This window comes from Musa acuminata, chromosome BXJ1-7 (genome assembly GCF_036884655.1).
Source record: "Musa acuminata AAA Group cultivar baxijiao chromosome BXJ1-7, Cavendish_Baxijiao_AAA, whole genome shotgun sequence".
NCBI lineage: Eukaryota > Viridiplantae > Streptophyta > Magnoliopsida > Zingiberales > Musaceae > Musa > Musa acuminata.
This window is the reverse complement of record NC_088333.1, coordinates 1,987,756-2,008,192: the sequence shown is the minus strand read 5'-3', so window position 1 is coordinate 2,008,192 and position 20,437 is coordinate 1,987,756. Positions and strand designations below refer to the sequence as shown.

General features: G+C 42.2%; 3 protein-coding genes across 4 annotated transcripts; 2 read left to right on the top strand and 1 right to left on the bottom strand.

Moving 5' to 3' along the window:
* The first annotated feature begins 267 nt into the window (after nt 1-267).
* Nucleotides 268-7,694, top strand: LOC103990845 (E3 ubiquitin-protein ligase RDUF2). Of its 2 annotated transcripts, XR_001979197.2 has the most exons (3): nt 268-1,489; nt 3,437-3,582; nt 7,499-7,694. XR_001979197.2 is itself a non-coding variant. In XM_009410124.3 (2 exons), the coding sequence occupies exon 1, from the start codon at nt 455-457 to the stop codon at nt 1,445-1,447; it is 993 nt and encodes a 330-aa protein (XP_009408399.2). In that variant the 5' UTR covers nt 269-454; the 3' UTR covers nt 1,448-1,489; nt 7,499-7,694. The 2 variants fall into 2 exon arrangements, 1 of the variants encoding a protein (XP_009408399.2); XM_009410124.3 differs by lacking the exon at nt 3,437-3,582 and having other exon boundaries at nt 269-1,489.
* An 8,289-nt stretch (nt 7,695-15,983) lies between these two features.
* On the top strand, nt 15,984-19,161 carry LOC135678157 (homeobox-leucine zipper protein HOX11-like). The gene is made up of 4 exons (XM_065190633.1): nt 15,984-16,330; nt 16,686-16,990; nt 17,128-17,207; nt 17,355-19,161. The coding sequence occupies exons 1-4, from the start codon at nt 16,066-16,068 to the stop codon at nt 17,689-17,691; spliced, it is 987 nt and encodes a 328-aa protein (XP_065046705.1). The 5' UTR covers nt 15,984-16,065; the 3' UTR covers nt 17,692-19,161.
* On the bottom strand, nt 18,052-20,292 carry LOC135585428 (glutamate decarboxylase-like). Its single transcript, XM_065190632.1, has 7 exons — nt 20,119-20,292; nt 19,828-20,032; nt 19,360-19,560; nt 19,082-19,296; nt 18,763-19,016; nt 18,640-18,692; nt 18,052-18,537 (listed from the first exon to the last, which is right to left on the bottom strand). The coding sequence occupies exons 1-7, from the start codon at nt 20,202-20,204 to the stop codon at nt 18,052-18,054; spliced, it is 1,500 nt and encodes a 499-aa protein (XP_065046704.1). The 5' UTR covers nt 20,205-20,292.
* Between the last annotated feature and the right edge of the window lie 145 nt (nt 20,293-20,437).

Below are 20,437 nucleotides of genomic sequence, written 5' to 3'. Positions count from 1 at the left end.
TTATAAAATCATATCTTTATAAAATAAATTTATATTCGTAATATTATATTTTTCACGTGTCAAAAAATGAAACTTAAATTATTCGAAGATAATTTTTTAATATATAAAATAAAATTTGAATGAATTGATTTTTTTTTTTCCTTTGGTGTATCCATACATACGTATCACCAACTTCTCGCTTCTTCTTATACTTAGGAGGCGCGTGCGTGCGTGCGTGCGTGCGTACCTTTACCGAGTCTTACACATGTACACATCTGTTGGGTTACCGGTCGTCTTATTCTTTGCGCCTCCTCTTCTTCTTCTTCTTCTTCTTCTTCTGTTGAATAAGCAAAAGTTGCGGCCGACCTGCCCCCACGAGGGCTCCTCTATTGGCACTCCCTCCGCTGTTTTCTTCTCCTCCATCTTTTTCTTTCTCTTCTCGGGGCGGAGACGACTCAGAGAAGGAAAGGGATCTATGTCTTCCGCCGCCACTCCACCTGCCCAAGCCACCGACGACGGCGGCGCAGTTCCACTTCCTCCTCCGCCTCCTGCACCACCGAACTATTGGTGCCACGAGTGCGACATGAGCGTCGCCCTACTTTCTTATACTTCTTCTTCCTCCTCCGCCGCCCTTTTCTGCCCCAACTGCCATGGCGACTTCCTTGAAGTGATGGACCACCACCACAACAGCCACAGCCAAAACCCTTCCCCCCTTCCTTGCCCTCCTCCTCCGCCTGGCCCCCCATCCCTGTCCCTCACCCTCTCTGACACCGATTCAGATGACATCGATGAGGCCGACGCCGACGACCGCCGCCTCGCCTCTGCTGCCTCCGCCCAGTCCTACCTCCGCCGCATAATGGATCACCTTGCCGCGGCCGATGACCCCCCGCCACCGGTCCCAGCCACCCGCCGTGGCCCTTCTCCAGCCCCGGCCGCCTCCATCTACGCCCTCCCCACCGTCCGCATCTCCGAACCCGCCTCCTCCCTCCCAGCGTGCGCCATCTGCAAGGACGAGTTCCCCCTTGATTCCACTGCCCGACGGCTTCCCTGCTCCCACCTCTACCACTCCGACTGCATCGTCCCTTGGCTCTCCCTCCATAACTCCTGCCCTGTCTGCCGCTCCCGTCTTCCCTCTTCATCGTCCTCATCGGACGGGTCCAACGCCCTGAATCGCCCGACCCAGTTCTCAGCCCAGCTCGAACGCTTGTTGGAGGAGGATGATAGCCCGGCTTTGACACTTTTGCGGCAAATTGGGAGACGGTGGCACATGGCGGCTTCAGATCAGCCTTCGGCCTTGGAGACATCGCCGACACAGATGGCGCAGCTGGGGACTGGACCTGCTAACAGTGGGGAGACTGTGTCGTCGGAGTGGCCTGTGGAACTCAGTGAAGCGTCTGTTGGAGGAAGGGTGGATGATGAAGGGGACACGATGATTTCTGCGAGTAGGGAGAACTACTTTTTTGATTGACTCATTGTGGATTGGCTTCTGCTACTAAGTTCGAAAATTGAGGTATGGTTGACTCTCTATGTTTGTTGCTCTTTGTGGAATTTTACTCTTTTTGGAATTAGGGAATTTTATAGATGATAATACTATGGGAGAGCGTGAGACTACATATCTCGTTTAGTTACACAGAGCTTAGGATAGAAATTGATTTTCTTATCGAATGTGATTTATTCTTTCCCTCCAAAATTGGAGCTTGGTAGAGAAAAGTTATATGTGCTATTTTTTCCTATTTATCCAAATAGGAGATGATAAATTGCTGACTCTTCTTAGCTTTTTGTAGGAGAGGAGAAATAGTCTACCCTTCTTAGCTTTCTATATCATTGCTCTTTTTTCCTTCCCTCTTTAAGTATCAAAGGCGTTAAGGTTAAATAATATGATAAAAATATGTTCATTGTATGTGTTAGTTCCTTAGGATCTCCATGTACCACGTTGGAAGTTAAATTGATAGTAATGTTCGGTAGCCATAGATCAATTATCTGTCTACTCAATTTAGAGTTGGAACAAATGATTATAACTTCTAATGTTTGACTACCGGTACTCCGAGCATTATTCTCTGCCGATCCCAATTATTTTTTTGAGGATATTGATAATCCTATGTGTTTGAATATAAATATGTAACAGATGTTCTTTATGATTTATGCAAATTTACTTGCAAATTGTACCAGTGTTTGTAGCTTCTATGTTAAGAACATGAAAATATTTGGAAAATGGCGATGGTAACGGAAACTCATTGCAAGTACTCTTCATACACCTGATATCAACAGTTGGCCTACCATGGTTCCCTTCAAATTAATCATTTCTAGTCTCCTTGTTTGATGTCATTGCTATTGTTTTACTGGTATGACCGTATATTAAATATCATGAGCAACTGACTTAAGAAAAGATGATTGGAAGGAGTCCAAATGGTCATTAGAGTTACTATTTAACACTTAACCAAGATGCATGCAGGTTAATGGTGAGGAGTTCATTTACTTCCGACATGATAAAGATTTGCAACTTGGCAACAGATTGATGAGAGAGAATATTTTTTATATGAAGGAAAAGATTTGCTTTAAAATGAAAAATTGTGAGACATTGAAGAAATTAACGAAGCTGATTATCCTGAAACATAACTTTTTGCAATATTGAACATTTGTATTTTTTCTAGGAATTGATCATGATGCCTTAAATTGTAAAGGATGGTGGAAGGGTTCCTAGAGTGATACAGTTTTGATGTGAACCTATTAGTCTTATCAGTGATTATATAGGCCTTAAACTTGCAGCCAAAAACATTCTTATTCCCATGTGAGATTGGGTAGTTAGAAGTCCTGCTCAGTTGCTCACAACATGAGCTACTAGGATACCTTGAACTTGGAAATGTCAAGGATTAAGGACCTTGAAACTCCAAGTTAGAAAACACACAAGCATGAAACCCCTAAACCAAACTCAAAAAGTGAAATCTATATTGGAACTTGAAAATCCTAGGTTGGAATTTGATCTCTGTTGGAACTTGGATCGATGCTTCAAGATTTTTAATTCTCTTATGGAACATGACCTTTGAAGACTTGCAACCTTACGACCAACTTCCATGAAGTGTTGGAAGAGATTTGGGAGTAAAGATAGTTTCAATTCCCTCAATATTGACTCTGTAGTTGTCTTTTTTAGAGTTTTTTAATTCGTGGTGTTTGGTTTAGGGTTTTGGAGGGTTAAATTGGTGGTTAAGATAATCCTCTCATCTCCCTTTGCAAGTTATAATCCAATTATTTAGCTATTTTTGCAATCAAATAAAGTATGAGGGTTACAGTAGTTAGTCATGTTGATTATCTTAACCTTAAATCGAGCACAGATCAACAATGGAAATAAGTAAATCATTCAACTTTTGCTTGGCAGCCACTCTATTGTATATTGTTATAGAACAATCTATATAGTCTTCCATTTTATAACATATTAAACTATGGATAATAACACTTGCAGGTTGTCCACATTGGTGGTGCTGAGCAGATGAATTCTCCATTATCCTATAAGTAGTGCATTTTTATGGGGTGTCCTTCTTCAACAACTCCGGAGAGTTACCATAAGATCAATATACTGCACTTTTTATGTACATATGAACTGATTAGGTTTGGAGATCAATGTTGCCAAAACTCTTCTTTTACCATTCTCTTGCCAAGGTGTTTGGTAGAGAATGCCAATTATGAATCCTCATTCTTTCTAGGTCAGCACTTTGAGATGCCTAAGTGCCTAACGATGGCATTGGATTAGGTATAATTAAGTCAGAATATAGCATAAGTCCCTCCTATATGTTGGAGCTTTAGGTTTGTTTGGTATGATGGTATCTCACTAATGAAGCTGATGATCTTATGTGTAATAGGACTAATTTGCTAAAAAAATTTTGCTAAGTTCCTCGGCTTGGGTTTTCCATGACATGCTTCATATCTCATGTTAGGTGGGTATTTCATGCTTATGGAGAGGAGGGAAGGCCTTAAAAAAGTTCCATTCTTTTGCCCTTATACGTGAGGAAAGTGGGACCATTGGTTTCATCCTTATGAGTGGTCTAAATTTTTCAAGGAATCAGACTAATATTTTCACAGTTAGAAGTGAGGAAAATGTAGAATGTTTATGAGATGTTCATTTGAATTTCTGGTCAATTGTATGAAGTAGAGTTTTTGATATCCCTCTGACCATAATAAACCTTATGAGGAAAATTAAAGTTTGAGAGCAATTCTGATAAATATATATGAAAGCAAAACAAGAGAGTAAGCCCAATTAGTTCCTCGCAAGAAGAAGAACTAGAAAAACATCCTAACTCTAAAAATCTATTATTACTCCTGTTGGGGGGCCTAACTATAGATTGACACTATTTAGTTAATGGAGAGAGGAAATACTAGACGTCAACGATTTCTTGTTAGGAGGAAACTAGGAAAAAGATAACAACGCAAAAGGTCATTATTCTCTCATTTTCACATCTGCGAAATGTGAATTTGAAGGCTTAGATTTGGTGATATAATAATTGTGTTTCTAGCCAGTGGAACTGTAGAATATTCTACATTATGATGTTCATCTCTTAATTTGAGCTGGAGACAATCAAATAACATTTGGACTCCTGTTGCTGATTTCGTACAATGGTTGAGGCTCCCCATTGCAGTGGCTAAACCATGCACTTGATATGGTGGTGGCCTGGTGGGACCCATCAGGGTTCTGTAAGGCAAAACCTTGATGTATTTAGCCAAGGGAACACCACTCTTTTAAAATTTATTTTGTACTGTAATGAAAGCTTTACTTTTAACTTTTAAGAATGTGGTTTCTCTATGTTCCAGAATCTTATATAGATGATAAGAAGAAAGGAATACAAATCTTATAGAGATTTGGACTAGTTCACATGCATTTTCTCTAAGGATTTTGCACACAATGGATTTATGTCTATTATGACCATATTTTAACATGCACTCTTCATATATTGCACACAATGGAATTCAATGTGGATCACGATTCACACTGACATAGGTAGGTCTTTTGAAAGAATAAGGATAAAATGAAGAAAAAAAATGAGGGAATGGAGGAAAACCAAGCAGATCTGTACATATTTCTAAAATATGTCTGTTTTTGCTTTCATAAAGACCTCTTCTCTTCCAGCTTGGACTGTATGGAACCACTGCTTGGACTGATTCCAGGATTTCGAGTCATTTGAACCCTAAAGGCTTACAAGTGGTTGTTCTCATAAATTGTTGGAACAATTAAATAATTAAAGAAGTTCAATATTTAAGAAAAAGTCAATATGTGTGCCAAAGCTTATGTATTTTATACCTTGTTTGCATAAAATGACATGCCTAGATAGTAAATACTTGTTTGTAAGCCTGGTATAATGCAAATACACTTTGAATTTTCTATAAATTCTTTACTGAGGTAAATGGTATTGTCTAGTTCAAGTATTATTGTGAAGCTAGAAATGATACAACTTTCTATGTTTATGTGGAAAATGATACAAAATTTGGTCATTTACTCATTGGTTTGTTGCTACTAGTTTTGGACTTACCATTACAAACTAAAAGAGGGCATGTTAACTTTTTCTTTTCAATTGGATAGATAGTGGCATGCATTACTGGAATTGCCTATTTAAGCCAGAAATTTATTCTTTGATCATGTGATTTGATTGGATAAGTGATGATTGGAGCATCTAAAACATTTGTCTAACTTATACTGAATAAGTTCCCTTTCTTTGGATCAAAAGTTCTTAAGACTTGTTACATGTGGTTCTTGCATGAACATTTTGTCAAGTATGGTTAAATGTCTCTATGAGGACTTCCAATCTTAAATCTTGGAGTCATAGTCTTTCTCATGGCTTTTCTGACATGATGTTGACAAATATATGCTAAAAAATAGCAGGACTGGCTTCCTAATCTTGGAGAACATTCATAACTTGAATTTTAGGTAAAAATTATACAGTAACTTTTACTAAAAATAACTCAAGTGGTAGCTTGGTCTGAGTTGTCCCTGAAAGTTGTTATAGATTTCGTCATATACTAGACACAAGTTTCTAGTCTATCCTAGGAGTCCTTAGGGACAGCAAGAATTTGTTCAAATGACCACTTTTGTCCTTTTTTTTCATTTTCTTTTTCGGATATGGTTTTTGGATAATGACTCATTTTGTAAATGCAGTAGTTCATCTTTGTGTTACAGATTAAGTGAGACAATGGCCTACATGCTTTTAAAGAGGACAACTAATGGCTAATCTTAGATTATCTTAGATGAATCCAATTGTTTGCTAGTTTACTGAGGTAATAGAAATTGGGGTATCTTCATGTCTACATTTGGTGTAGAAAGAAGAAAAGCCAGCTCAACGTTTCTTTGGTTTTTTCCCCCTGATTACTATCTTTTTTCTCAGTGATACTCTTTGATGCTGATTAACTATAAGTCTATAACTCTCACCTTATATCTTGCTCCTACTCTGTGCACTATTAAAGGTTAGGCTTAATTGTTTATAAGCTTAGTAATGGAAATTTAACATAAGGTCTGATGAACCAGCTTTTGGATCTTCATCAGTTTGTAAGATTTGTAGGAATTACGACTTCTTAATATTTGGAATTGTGATTTCACCTGTCTTGAACTGCATCACATGTATTAACAAGTATGTCAACAGTTTGTCTCTAACTAATCTTACAGAAATATATTCCATTCACATTATGGATGATCCGCTGATATATATGATGCATTTTTGTTGATTCTGTTAATTTTCTACCAAGTGTTATAGAAAGAAGCTCCAGGTTTTGGAGATAGTGATAGATATAGTATGATACAACACAACCTGTGGAGAACTTGGGTAATTGCCTCATTGAGTAGGTTAACTACCATCCTGGTGAGGAACCAGCAGCATGGTCAATTCTTAGAAAGATGGAAAAGCAATGTAGAAATTGTCTTTTTAACTTTTATTTATTGATTTGTCTTGAAATGAGAGCAAAAACAGCTGATTGTTACAGATTTCATTAATCAATTACACATTTTATCTAAGTACCTAAGATCTATGAAGCCAACTTCAAGAACGGCACTGCCTATTTGATATTTGCGACTCTATCATATGTTATGAATGCTGGGACATTGTTTCATGGCCTAATATATTCTTGGCAAATACTAAGCACACAATTGTGTAGTCTATGTTATCACTTTGCATCTTGTGCTATTAGACCAGCAGCATACAGGCAGCAGATGGCAGCTGACTGCCTGGTTCTGATCAGGATTTTATAATTACAACATTTTTTATGTACAATCATTCCTGAGATCCCAAGTTTAATCTATCCTCATCTTAGTGCTAAAATGAGCTGTGAGAGTTGTGTAATTCTTTATTAGGATTTTCCAGTATCTCATCTTTGTTGCTGAGTGCCTGTTTCTTGCATGCCATGTTTGATGCACTAGCACTTAGATTTGCATTCTTGCGCTTGAAAGTATCATTGAAATAACTTTCCCTGTTATAGCTGAATGGTTCTTGCATAATGGCTGTAAGTCCTAACTCTTTTTTTTTATGCTCTCCCCTTGTTTTTGCAGTTGTAGCTGTTAGAAAAGTCAGCATCGACCATCTATATCTTATCGTAATGGTTGTATAATTATGATTGTTCTGCGTGATGTTCCTAGCGCAAACAAAAGACCGATGTCAATGATTGCCCTGATCATTTGTAGTTTTGTACAATTCTTGGACCTAATGTTTTAATCGACAGTGTACAGGTTATGTTTTTCTCCTCTATTGCGGTGATTGTACTCTGCAGTTTCAGGCATAAAATTGATCGTGGCTTCGAATGTTATGACTTCCAGTTGGGAACTGATGAGGCAAAGGTGTTTGCAATGACCGAGGGCAATTAGAATAAGAACCGTCTCAGGTAACTGCTATGCAGCCTTTGGTCTTTGTGATTACATCGTGTGGAGAATTGGAGTGAGATTGTGATAGATAATAAAACTCGATTTATTTGAGAATTATTTTTGAGGTGCAACAGTGATGGATGGAAAACTGAGACACACAAGTCACGGAGGATGAATTGGTCATCTTGACCATATCATTTGTTACACTTCTGGATGAAATAATTTTGGGTTACTCAAAAGATGTTCTGTAGTTGGATTGGATCGTGTTGTTGTTAAATGATGTTTTATGGTCGGGTTTGATTTCATCGTGATTAAGGGATACTTCATAGTCAAATTTGGTTGTCATTATCGAACGGTGTTTCGTGATAAGGCTTGAGATCGTATTGTGATCGTGGAATGCTTCTTAGTTGAATTTGGTCATGTTATCATGAAAAAAAGCTTCGTGGCTTAATTCATAAGTAGATTTGATCAAATCACTATTGAATCATGCTTCACTATTGGGTTTGGTTACATCATGATCGAGGGACATTTCATAATTAGATTCAACTACATCGTCGTTTGTTAGGGGAATTTGTCGTCGATATTTGAGTCAACTCGACGTGGTCCAATTTCAAGGGTGCAGGAGTGTTCAAGATGGTGACTAAGGAAGTTTTAAGGTGGAAGTATTGAGCTCTCGAAGCGTCACCTGCATTAAGATTGATTTCGAGAGAAAATTTTTGACCTAATCCCTTTGACACTTAAGTTAGTGATCCAGGTCTCTTAGTGGGTGTGAGTTTTTCTTGGAAAGAGAGACCTTGGCATGGGGATTAGCTTTTATACCTGACCTTAGAGGGGATAATTTGTAGCTGTCCCAACATCCCTATTTTGACGTTTTGTTCATATGGGTGACAAGGGGGAGACAAGCTCGAACGACCTACTTTAGACTTTTATTCATGCTAATAGATGAGTGGTGGAGGGTGACCTGGACCATTTCCTTCCATGATAGTTTCTACGTGGTGCTTATGTGTCATGTGATAGTTAGTTGTTAACATATTTCCTATCATTTATCCCTCTCTTGTGCTTCAGGGCTCTTATTAGAGGGGTACAGAGTGCAATGTTTAATTTATCCGATATGCCCATTGCCAACCTATCCTTTTGTGGGGTTAAAAGGACACGTTGGTCATGTGAGGGTCGGGTTTTCCTGACTCATATGCCTCAAGCATATTTCGCCCTATGACACATTAACGTATTTCTCTTGGCATGGATTGAGTTTTCCCGACTCACATGCCCCAAGCACATTTCATCTTGTACCGCCACCGTAGTAGATTTTTTTTAGCACGAGTCAAGTTTTCCTAGCTCATACACCTCAGGCACATTTCGCCTTTGTGCTGCCATGAGGGATTTCTCTTGGCTCGGGTCAAGTTTTCCCAACCCACACGCCTGGGGCACATTTTGCTATACGCCTCCATTGTAGCGGATTTATCTTAGCATAGGTCAAGTTTTCCTGACTCATACACTTCGGACACACTTCGCTCTACACCTCCACCGTAGTGAATTTCTCTCAGCATAGGTGGGGTTTTTCCGATTGATACGTCTCAAGCACGTTTAGCTATGTGCTTTTGTTGTAGTGGATTTCTTTTGGCGCAGGTCAGTTTTTTTCGATTTATATGCTTTGGGCACATTTCACCCTATGCCTACACCATTGTAGATTTCTCTTGGCACGGGTTGGGTTTTCCCGACTCATATGCTTCAGGCACGTTTTGCCCTATGCTTCCACCATAGTTGATTTCTTTTAGAGAAAACTAGGTTTTCCCGACTCACATGCCTCAAGTATGTTTTGCCCTGTGCTTTCGTCGTAGCGAATTTCTCTTAGTGTGAGTCAGGTTTTCCCGACTCACACACCTCGAAAACATTTCGCCTTACGCCTCTATTATAGCATATTTCTCTTGGCATGAGTCGAGTTTTCTTGACTTATATGCCTCAAATACGTTTCACCTTATGCTTTCGCCGTAGCCGATTTCTCTTAGCGTAGGTCAGGTTTTCTTGACTTATACACCTCGAGTATATTTTGCTCTGTGCCTCCAATTATAGTAGATTTCTCTTGGCATAGGTCGAGTTTTTCCAACTCACACGTCTCGTGCACATTTCGCCCTGTGCTTCTACCATAGCGGATTTCTCTTGGTGCAAATTGAATTTTTTCGATTTACACGCCTTGGGCATATTTTGCCCTGCACCTCCGCCATGATAGCTTTCTTTTAATATGGGTTGAGTTTTCCTTACTAACACGTCTTATGCACATTTCGCCCGATGCTTCTACCTTAGTAGATTTCTCTTAGCACGGGTCGGGTTTTCCCAACCCACGTGTCTCTAGCACATTTTACCCTATGGCTCCGTTATGATAGATTTCTCTTAGCATGAGTCGGGTTTTCTCGACTCATATGCCTCAAGCATATTTCTCCCTATGTTTCTGCCATAACGAATTTCTCTTGGCGCAAGTCAGGTTTTCCTCACTCACATGCCTCGATCATATTTCACTCTGCGCCTCTATCATGACGGATTTCTCTTGGCATAGATCGAGTTTTCTCGACTCACACGCCTCATGCACATTTCGCCCTATACTTTCGCCATAGCGAATTTTTCTTAGCACAGGTTAGGTTCGCATCTCTTCTAAGCATTAGTCTAGTTGTCGTAGCTGGATTCTTAGGGAGTCATCTACGAATCCACTGATTAGGTCTCAGATTCAGGTAGAGCAAAGCGGTGGTGTAGCGATGCATTTAATTCTACAATTGGAGAGTGGGGCACTCCCTCGATTGCCAGTTCCATAGGCTTTAGATGATCCTAAGATGTTGGCACTATGTTAAGCAAGGGGATCCCAACTAGCACCGGTGCTAATGGCGATTGAGGTATTGATCATGGTTGAGATGGTGGCATTATTTGTTGGGCTAGCTGAAGCAAGAGCAGGGGGATAGCCTACATCATGCCCATTAGCATCCACACCTACTAGGTGAGGTTCAGGAATACCTTGATAGAAGCAAGTAGGTGGCTCGAGGTTATCCTTCGCAGGAGAAAAGCTTGGGTCATTGAATAGACACTAGTATCGCACTTATGTCGAAATGTCTGCATCCACATGAAGGAAGGATGATAGTTGCCCCCCTTAAGTAAAAGTGTTATGCATCCTTGTTGGAGCGTTTGTTGAGAAGCTTGATGGGCGGATGCTTCTGCAATATCAAGCCCTCCTTCTAGTGCCAAAAATATTAGAAGAAATCATCATTAACATTTGACTCAACCCAACATGGTCCAAACCTAAGAGTGTATGAGTTTATGAGGTAGTGATTAAGGTGGCTTTGAGGTGGAAGTGTCGAGCTCCCAAGGCGCCACCTACACTATGACTAATGTCTAGGCAAATTTTCCTAATCTGATCCCTTTGATGCTAAGTTAGTGATCGAGGTCTCTTTGTGGGTGTAAGTTTTTCTTGAAAAGAGAGCCCCCTAGCATATCGTTCGAGATTAGCTTTTATACTTCGCCTTGGAGGGGACAATCTATAACAGCCCCAATGTCCTCCTCTTGACTTTTATCCATATGGGCGATAGAGAGGAGACATTCCCAAATAACTAGCATTTGACTTTTATCCATACAAGCAAAAGGGTGGAGGGTGATATAGATTTTTTTTCTTTCATGATAGCTTCCAAGTGGTACTTATGTATCAATGATATTTGGTTGTTAATATATTTTCTATCGGTATTAAATAATGCTTCATGGCCAAGTTTGATTGCATCGTGGTCGAGGAATACTTCATAGCTAAATTCAATTATATTATAGCCCATGGATGCTTTACGGTTAGATTCAATCATGTTATTGTTGAGAAATATTGAAGGGTAAGATTCCATTATATACATCTTTTCATTGTGTAGGCCATGCATGTGGTTCGGTATTGTTGCTTTATATTCTAGTTTGTATAACAAGAAAGGGGTGGTTCAAGTTCCCCCGTGTGATTTATCGCTATCATTTTTGTTCTTTGTAGTCATAACTATCGTGAGTTGCCTTGATTATGGTGATTGATCCGATTGATTTGATTTCTAACAATTTATGATAATGGTTGAATGACATGTCATCTTTTCAAGGAGACCATGATCATGGTAATAAATCTTTAGTGCCGATTTATGAATGGCATGCTACCTTTTCAATCAAACTCTTAAGCAAAAGAAGGGTCTAGTGGTGGAACATAAGTGCCACTCGACCAAGTTGATAGGTTAGATTTTGATTATATGATATATCGAAACTTATATCCAATCTATTCAAACTCTTAAGCCTATCAAATTATTAGACATGAGAAGATAATAGATTCAATATATGACTATACAAAAGCCTCTAATGTATGCCCGAGAAAAACTTTTTTGATGTTGAAGTTAGTGGAGTGATTCGATTTTTCTTGCAATATAGACTAATAGAATGGGTTGCAAAAATAAATATGGGTACATCGTAAGATATTTTGATTTTAATTTAATAATAATAATAATAATAATAATAATAATAATAATAATAATAAGATAAAGTTCGAATTCGAAAGCACATAATCATTGTCTTACTACAAAATCTTATCCCTAGATTAATCATAATTTTTATTTTAAGATTCGATCGATATTATTTCACTTACTAGTTTGATTGGGGAGTGATTTGACTATTCTCTTATTAGTAAATCAAACAGTAAAATTAAATAGTAAAAATATAAATAAATAAAATAAATAATTTTATTGAATTTTTGTATATTAATTAAAATTTTAAGACTCAATTTATAGAGCCTAGATTTATCTTTGACGTTTACTAGGATATAGTTCAAGACACATGTCCTTTCATTATATAATCACAAAAAAAAATAACTTAAAAAATATTAAATTTTAAATTTAAATCAAACAACTTCTCGTCAAATCAATGATCAAAGAGGTACAAAGAAAAAAAAAAGATATCCTATATCTTTTGTGGGATCCAAAATTATTGCAAGCCGCATGCCCTCCCCATTGTTATTATTAGTTTCGTGGCACTCGTCATTCCCTTGATGTCGCCATGATAGCTTAACTGGTCCTACCACCACTGTGATGTTGCTGGACGTGCTTCTCCAATTAGATCTCCATGGTGGTGGTATCATTTGAGGCATATGATGACTGCATGGAGAAGGAGATGATTTGGTCGAGTGTTGTGTAGACATGGCATGAGACCAGTGCTTGGCTGCTGCTGTCTTCCTCCTGCTTCCTTTGTCTCCGGTTGTCCCCCCAACATGTTCTCCTCCTCTCGTAATGCTCTTTGAGTGGAAGTCGGTGTATTATCGTCGACGGAAAGTGACGCCTTATCCGATTCACATCTCTCCGAAAACCTTTCCGAGACACGTCTCATGTGTAATGATTCGAGGAAATTAACTCTGCATCAAATCGAATTTATATCTTTTACGAGAATGATGTTGGTAGCTGCAAACTTGGAATGGTTAATCATTCTTTCTTTGAAGTCAATTTCGATCTAATTCACATTAACAATCACTCAGATGCAGAAGCATCACTGAGATGGAAGGGTTAAAAGAAAGGATGCACGACAAGAGGCCAAGTGATAGGACTTGAATGCATTTACCGTACAGTTTTAGTTTGATGCCGATGGATAATTTGATGCAGCGAGAATGAGGATGGATGGTTGAAGAAGAGGCCATGTTCAGTTCATCATCATGAAATCTTATCTCCTTTAATCAGTCAATCCATCCATCCTTGCTTGTTTTCTTCCTTTTGGAACACTGCAGATATACATGTAATATTATCTGAAACTTGACCTCCATCAATCAATCCTGTTGGCTCTACCTGGATAGCTGCTGTGGCCTATGAACCACCACCATTGTGGTCTGCGAGGGAGGTGACGACGATGATGGGCTCTGACAGTGATCTTGGAGAGGTCATGTCTGCTCGCAGCGCTGCTTTGGCTCAGCACTTGCCCGTCATCGCTCGGGCCATGTGCCATGATTGACCACACAGGAGAGAGAGACAGCGATGTCCTCGATGCCTCGCTGCTTGCACTCATCACACCGACAAGATGGCGAGCGGGGATGAAGGCATGTTGATACTTGGAGCAGAGAGCAGGTGGAAGCGAGGGGGACAGGGAGGCTTTGGCCGAGCAGGTAATCATTGCAAGGCTCGAAGGGATCTCCTTCTCCTCCTTCGATATCATACTGTACCACCGGATCACTGCATCCGGTCACACCGACAATAACAATAATAATATTATTATTATTATTATATAATATTAAAAATCTTTTATTTTATTTTATTTTTGACAAACTAATCGAACAAATTCTAAATTCGGATATAATTAATTATATGTATTATTATTATCGAATTAATATTGTAAATAATATTTTTTTTCAACATCTAAACACAAACAATTGGATGTATGGATACTCATGAAATGTTCCGTCAACTACGATGTAACAGCAGAATTAACACCACTAACGGAAACGTCGATGAAACATCATTCGGATAGATATTGGCTGTTCTCCAGTGAGTGCAAAGTCCGGCTGATGATGATGATGATGATGCTTAAAATGCATGAGCGATGTTATAATCATGTCGTTTCTTAACTTAATACATTATATACTATCCATTAAATTATTTACTGTACGTGTCGAGCAGCGGCGCCACCCACGCGAGGATCGGACGCTTGGGAGTGGTCGGCCTGATCGGACCGCCCATCACGAAATGCACGGTGACGATGGGTGCCCACGGTCGTCCTTTGACCCATCCTCACGTGACCGTGACGCGCGTGCCGTGGTTCAGACGCAACAGGGACCGCCGGCGGTGGGCCCGTCGCTGACGTCTTCAGAGTACAGCGATGGGCTGGCGCTGCGGGACCCAGCGGCGATCCGGATCATCTCGGGCGTCGGTTTCCCGCGCGGCCTTGTGCGGTCCGGTCACCGTCCCGGAGGGGAGATAACATTCAGTGGACCCGAGCGCTCCATCAAGGGCAAATGGTTTTGAGGTTCGTCGGTCATTGGGCCCACCTAAACGGACGGCCAAGATGACGAAGGGTGAAAAGGGTGTGGGGGCCGAGTCGGCTGCCGTACCAAATGATTGCCATCCTGCGGCTGTCCCCGGCGAGGCGGACAGCTGTCATAGCTTCGCAGCAGGCCCTCGACCTTGTCGTCGGGCGATTCCCTCCCTCGGATGGAACACCATACACGTACCCCCCCGATGCATCAATCAGATGAATCTTGACCCTCTGATCGTTATCAAGTGGTTTAGACATCGTAACCGGTTCATAGCCGATGTAACGAGGGCATATGATACATATATCTTGGGTTCAACAAAAGGTTGATTCTTAATTAGATTGGCTCTACCTATCATCCATTTGGAGTGTCGCGTATCGTTGGCATCCTTATGTTCCTAAGAGAAACCCCCTTATTTAATTCCAGGTAGTGAATTGGAGAAGTCTCGAACACGTTACCATACTATATACCGGACAAGAATCGATAATTAAACAATGGTAGAGAATTTTACGCATGCAAGCCATGCAACGGAGATATCATTGCCAAAGCAGCCATCATCGCCGTCGCCCACACCATATAGCAGTGGCAATCATAAGCTGTCATTGTGTGCAAGTAGAATAGTAAATAGAATATAACTTTGTAATGATTGATTGATTAATTTAATAAATAATATCTGACCAAGTTTAGATTACTGATAATATATATACATCTAATCATATAAATCTACTCAATTATCCTCAGACTTATTTTTAATTGAAGCATCAATATAATTTAAATTTAAATTACTTTATTTTATTTTAAAAAAATTGATTTAATTTTTTTTTTTCTCTGATGTTAAATAAAATTTTCTTTCCCCCTCTCCAAAAGGGCAAAATGAGGATTTGGCTTTCTCATAGAATTTTGGGCTGTACATGATAGAGGGAAAGAAGCATGGAAACAATGATGATCAACATAATTAGTGTTGCCTGCGTCGGTTGCTGCCGTTGTTTTTTCTCTTGTTGCCGCATTCCTGTATGTGTGTGTTTGTGTGTGTCTGTGGTGTGGTTTCCCTTTCGTGGGTCACGTGTGTTTCGTCAACCTTTGGATTTTGTCGGTCAAACTGTAGCTTGCCCTCTGCCTCCTCTTTCCCCCTCCTCTGCGCCTATAAAGCCACTGCAGCAGAGCCTGCGAACGGTCCTTGCTTGCTTCTCTCTACTCTCTGTCTCTCTTTGGTCCAAGCCCGGGTGTGCTGCAGGGGTTGTGTAAGCTCTGGTTCAGGAGTGAGATGGAGCTTGGACTGAGACTAGGGGAGGCGCCGGAGAAGGGGGGAAGGGGACTGGGGTTGATGCTTGGGATGCGACTGGTGGTTGGGCGTGGCGGAAAGGACGAGGATGAGGAGCGAAGAGTGGAAGAAGAGGAAGAAGAAGAGACGGAAGAGGGAAGGGGCTTGGCGGAGGCGCCGCTGCAGCTTAGCCTCCTTCCCCTCTTGCCTGTCCCTCCGCAGCAGCCTTCTTCCCCACAGCTCCGGTTACCATGGACGACGGAGACCAGTAAGAACCCTGATGAAAGTTAGGCTTTTTTGTGTTTGGAAGACGCTATTTGGAGATGAAGTTTTGAAATCGATGAAGATTCCATATGCTGAATCCGCTGGTTTTTGTTTAGCAGAGAAGAAATCTATTTCGATTAGATTCTTTTTTTATCTTCCAAGTTTTTTGAGGAGATTTAAGATATGGAATTTGGGTTTTCTTGTGTTACATTCGAATTCCTCCGATGAAAAATATGCATGCCATCGGGATTAAAGGAAGCGGTAAAAGAGCAATCTTGAACCCACTTGGAAGAGCATTTACAGCAGGGGTTCGTGAAGGATTCCGCTCCAAGTTTGAATCTTTGTATGTGTTTGTGTAGAAAATTTGGATGCCTCGATGCGGGGGTTCGATATGAATCATGCGCCATCGGCAGTGGCGGCGGACGAAGCGGCGTCGTCGTCGTCATCACCGAAGAGTATTCCGTCCTCCTTCCAGATGGACTTCTCTGCCCAAAGAGGCGGCGACGAGCCGGGTGGAGGAGGAGAAGCGACGGCGGTGGAGATTGGGTCGTTGAGGGTGAGCGACGAAGAGGAGAACGGGCTGGGGAGGAAGAAGCTCCGACTCACCAAGGAGCAGTCCGCCTTCCTCGAGGAGAGCTTCAAGGAGCACAACACCCTCAACCCGGTGAGATCATCATCTTCACCCATATGCACAAATCCTAAATAAAAAAAAAGCGTCAAAAATATCTAAAAATCATCTCAAGTCACCATAAAAATCAAGACTTTTGGTGCAATATTTCATCCTCTGTAACATATTTGCAGAAACAGAAGCTTGCTCTGGCCAAGCAGCTCAACCTGCGGCCACGACAGGTGGAAGTCTGGTTTCAGAACAGAAGAGCCAGGTACTCTTCTTCCTTCTTCATGCATTTTCGACATCTTGGCTCCTCTTCCACCGCAAAGATCGAACCTTCGTCTTCCTACACCCCCATGCTGGGTACCTTTACTCCTCTATACAAGTTCATCACAGCTCGACCTAATAACAATAACAGGACAAAGCTGAAGCAGACGGAGGTGGACTGCGAGTACCTGAGGCGCTGCTGCCAGACGCTGACGGAGGAGAACCGCCGCCTCCAGAAGGAGGTAGCGGAGCTGCGGGCCCTCAAGACCTCCCGTCCTTTCTACATGCACGTCCCAGCTACCACCCTCTCCATGTGCCCCGCCTGCGAGCGCGTCGCTTCCACCACCACCATCCCCACCGCTCCGGCTACGCCCAGCGCAGACCACCGGCCAAACTCCTTCGCCGCCCTCTTCTCGAAACCCGTAGCCCTGCAGTCGGGCTCCCGTACTGCTCCTTCGGCGCCTCGCCTGCCGTCGCCGGCCTCCTGAGGGCTGTGGCTGGCCATTGATATTGTCCTTTTGGCAAATCTTTTTGAGCTTGAAGGGATTTTGTGGTTTCTCTTCATTATTTTTTTAGAGGAAGGAAAATTGATCTTAGTGACGAGTGTTGACAGATTCTGCATAATCTTAATTAGATATTGGTACAGTTTAATCAGCTCCAGATTCCTTTGGTAACTTTAGGCTTTAATGTCTATGGTTATCTTATTGTTCTGTCCATCTTTCGTCGGAACACATAAAGACGCTGTCACAGAGAAGTATGGACGATATAGTGAGGAGCAAGAAAGATCTGTTGCAGACATCATCAAACCAAACTCATCTTCGTACTTCTGCTGCTTGCTGATCCTGAACTCAACAAACTCCGCTGGTCTTCTTCTGATCCACACGGCCCCTCCGGTGTCCGTAGATCTCCTGCTGCTGCGTCGTCTCTCCGACGCTCTTCCTGTAGACAACCACGCCCCCAGGTTTATCCTCAGCCTTGACCTCGGCGACTATTGCCGTCCGCGCCCACCGGCCGTCCAAATCCGCCACGGCCTTCCGGATGTCCGACACAAGCCGCTCGGCGAGGCTCCTGCTGAAGTCCTCCCTGATCACCACCCTGAGCACCGCCATATGTTCCGCGTCGGCCGGCATGGTGTACGCCGGGACGATCCATCCGAACCGCCTTAAGCTTTCCGACACGTCGAAGACGGTGTACCTGCTGCTGTCCCTGAGCGAGAATGCAACGAGCGGCACGCCGACGTCGCCGGACACCATCTCGAACCTTCCGGTCGCCTGGATGCCTTCCTTCAATGCCTTTGCATTCTCCATGCAGTTCTCCATGATGCTCCTGTAACCCTGCACGTCACTTGGTACATGAGATGGTCTCCACCTTTCCACCACGCCCATCAGTAACCTTCATGACATAATGGGAAAGAAAGGCGAAGAGGAAGAAGACACCTCAAAGCCGAGGCGTATGAACTGGTAGTACTGTGCTATTATCTGACTTGAACCTGCAAGCAGAGAGAAGATGAAGCAATTACCATAGCCAGAACTCGCTGCACTGGAAATCTCATTCAATACCTTTAGAGAAGTTGAGAGTGAAGGTGGGTTGGTCTGAGCCAAGATAGTTGACATGGAAGATGAGTTCTTCAGGCAGATCCTCTTTGTTCCTCCACACGATCCAACCTACGCCTGCATAAACCAATCCATATTTGTGGCCACTGACATTTATGCTCTTCACCAATGGCAACCTGAAATCCCACTCCAGATCTGGGTAGAGGAAAGGTGCCACGAATCCACCACTCGCAGCATCAACATGAATGGGGGTGCTCCATCTGCATGCCACAACCATGAAGTTTTTTCGTCGCACTTTGTGACCAGTGAGACCGAGTTCACTTACCCGGTTTCCCTGTTCTTCTCTGTCAGGAGGTGATTTAGAAGCTTAATGTCTTCAAACTCTCCGGTGAGAGTTGAACCCAAGATGGCAGCAACACAAATGGTGTTCTCATCAACCATTTCCACTGCCTTAACAGGGTCCATCACATAGAATCCCTCCCTCAACTTCACTTCTTTTAATTCCACTTCAAAGTACTTGGCAAATTTCTCCCAGCAAACCTGAAGACAATAATCATAAACGATGATATAGTTCGTCAAGATGAGATATAAGGAATACTCGACCTGAACATTTGCACCGGTGACGATGTTGGGTTTGTCATGAGGCTTCCCCTCCGCCTTTCTTTCGTTCTGCCATTTCCTCTTGAATGCCAACCCTGCGAGCATTATAGCTTCGGAAGACCCCACAGTTCCAACTCCAACAGCAATTTCGTCTTCCCCAATTGGGGCATTGAAAAGGTGGGCTATCATATTCACGCAGCGATTCTGCAGACGATTCCACGGGTGGCAAATGAAGATTCCAAAGGAGCAGATGCAATCATGCGTCCAACACCCCGATTTAATCTCTTAAAAAAATAGAACGATTAAGATTGATTTATAGAGATTATAGTATTATTATTATTATTTTTAGTTTAAATATCTATCAAATCGGATGATGCCAATTAATATCAGATATCAGAGTCTTAGGTTGATATCTGTAGTTAGTCTCTGTCTAAGACTCAAGAATGAATACTACTCGAATATAATCATCACCTGGAGCTCGGTGGTGACGGGGTACCCATCCATGTCGACGTAGTTCTTGTTGATGGCGGACATGATGAGGCGGTCGCACTCCGGCTCCATCCACGTCGTCACGAACGACGCCAGGTTCAGCCGCGGGTTCCCGTCCAGCATCTGTTCGTCGTTTATGATCTGGTGCGCCGCCTCCTTTGGTATCGACTGCTCCGGCATCTTGAACCTGTTTCTCGACCAGCACCATCCTCACTCGAACTAAAGCACCACGTAAGACAGGAGGAAGGAAGCGAGGAAGGAGCATGACATGACCTGGGGAGCGAGGCACGGACGTATCTGGAGGCGAACGTGGAGTACAGCGGCTCGCCGGTGTCCACTCTGGTGGTGGTCACGACCATATTCCTCTCGCTCTTGTGACCACAACGTCCCTCTGTCTCCCTCCTTCGTTGGTGCTCCGAATCGGGCAGGAAGCGGAAGAGATGTCGCTGTATGCCTCACGGTCGTCTTTATCGAGCGGTGACGAGGGTTGCTACGAGGCTGTCAGTTGGCTTTCGGGGCGGCGAATGGAACCAAACGTGGTATGTCTCGTGGTGCGCATACGTACGACGTCGACGCGTGGATGGGGTCAGGA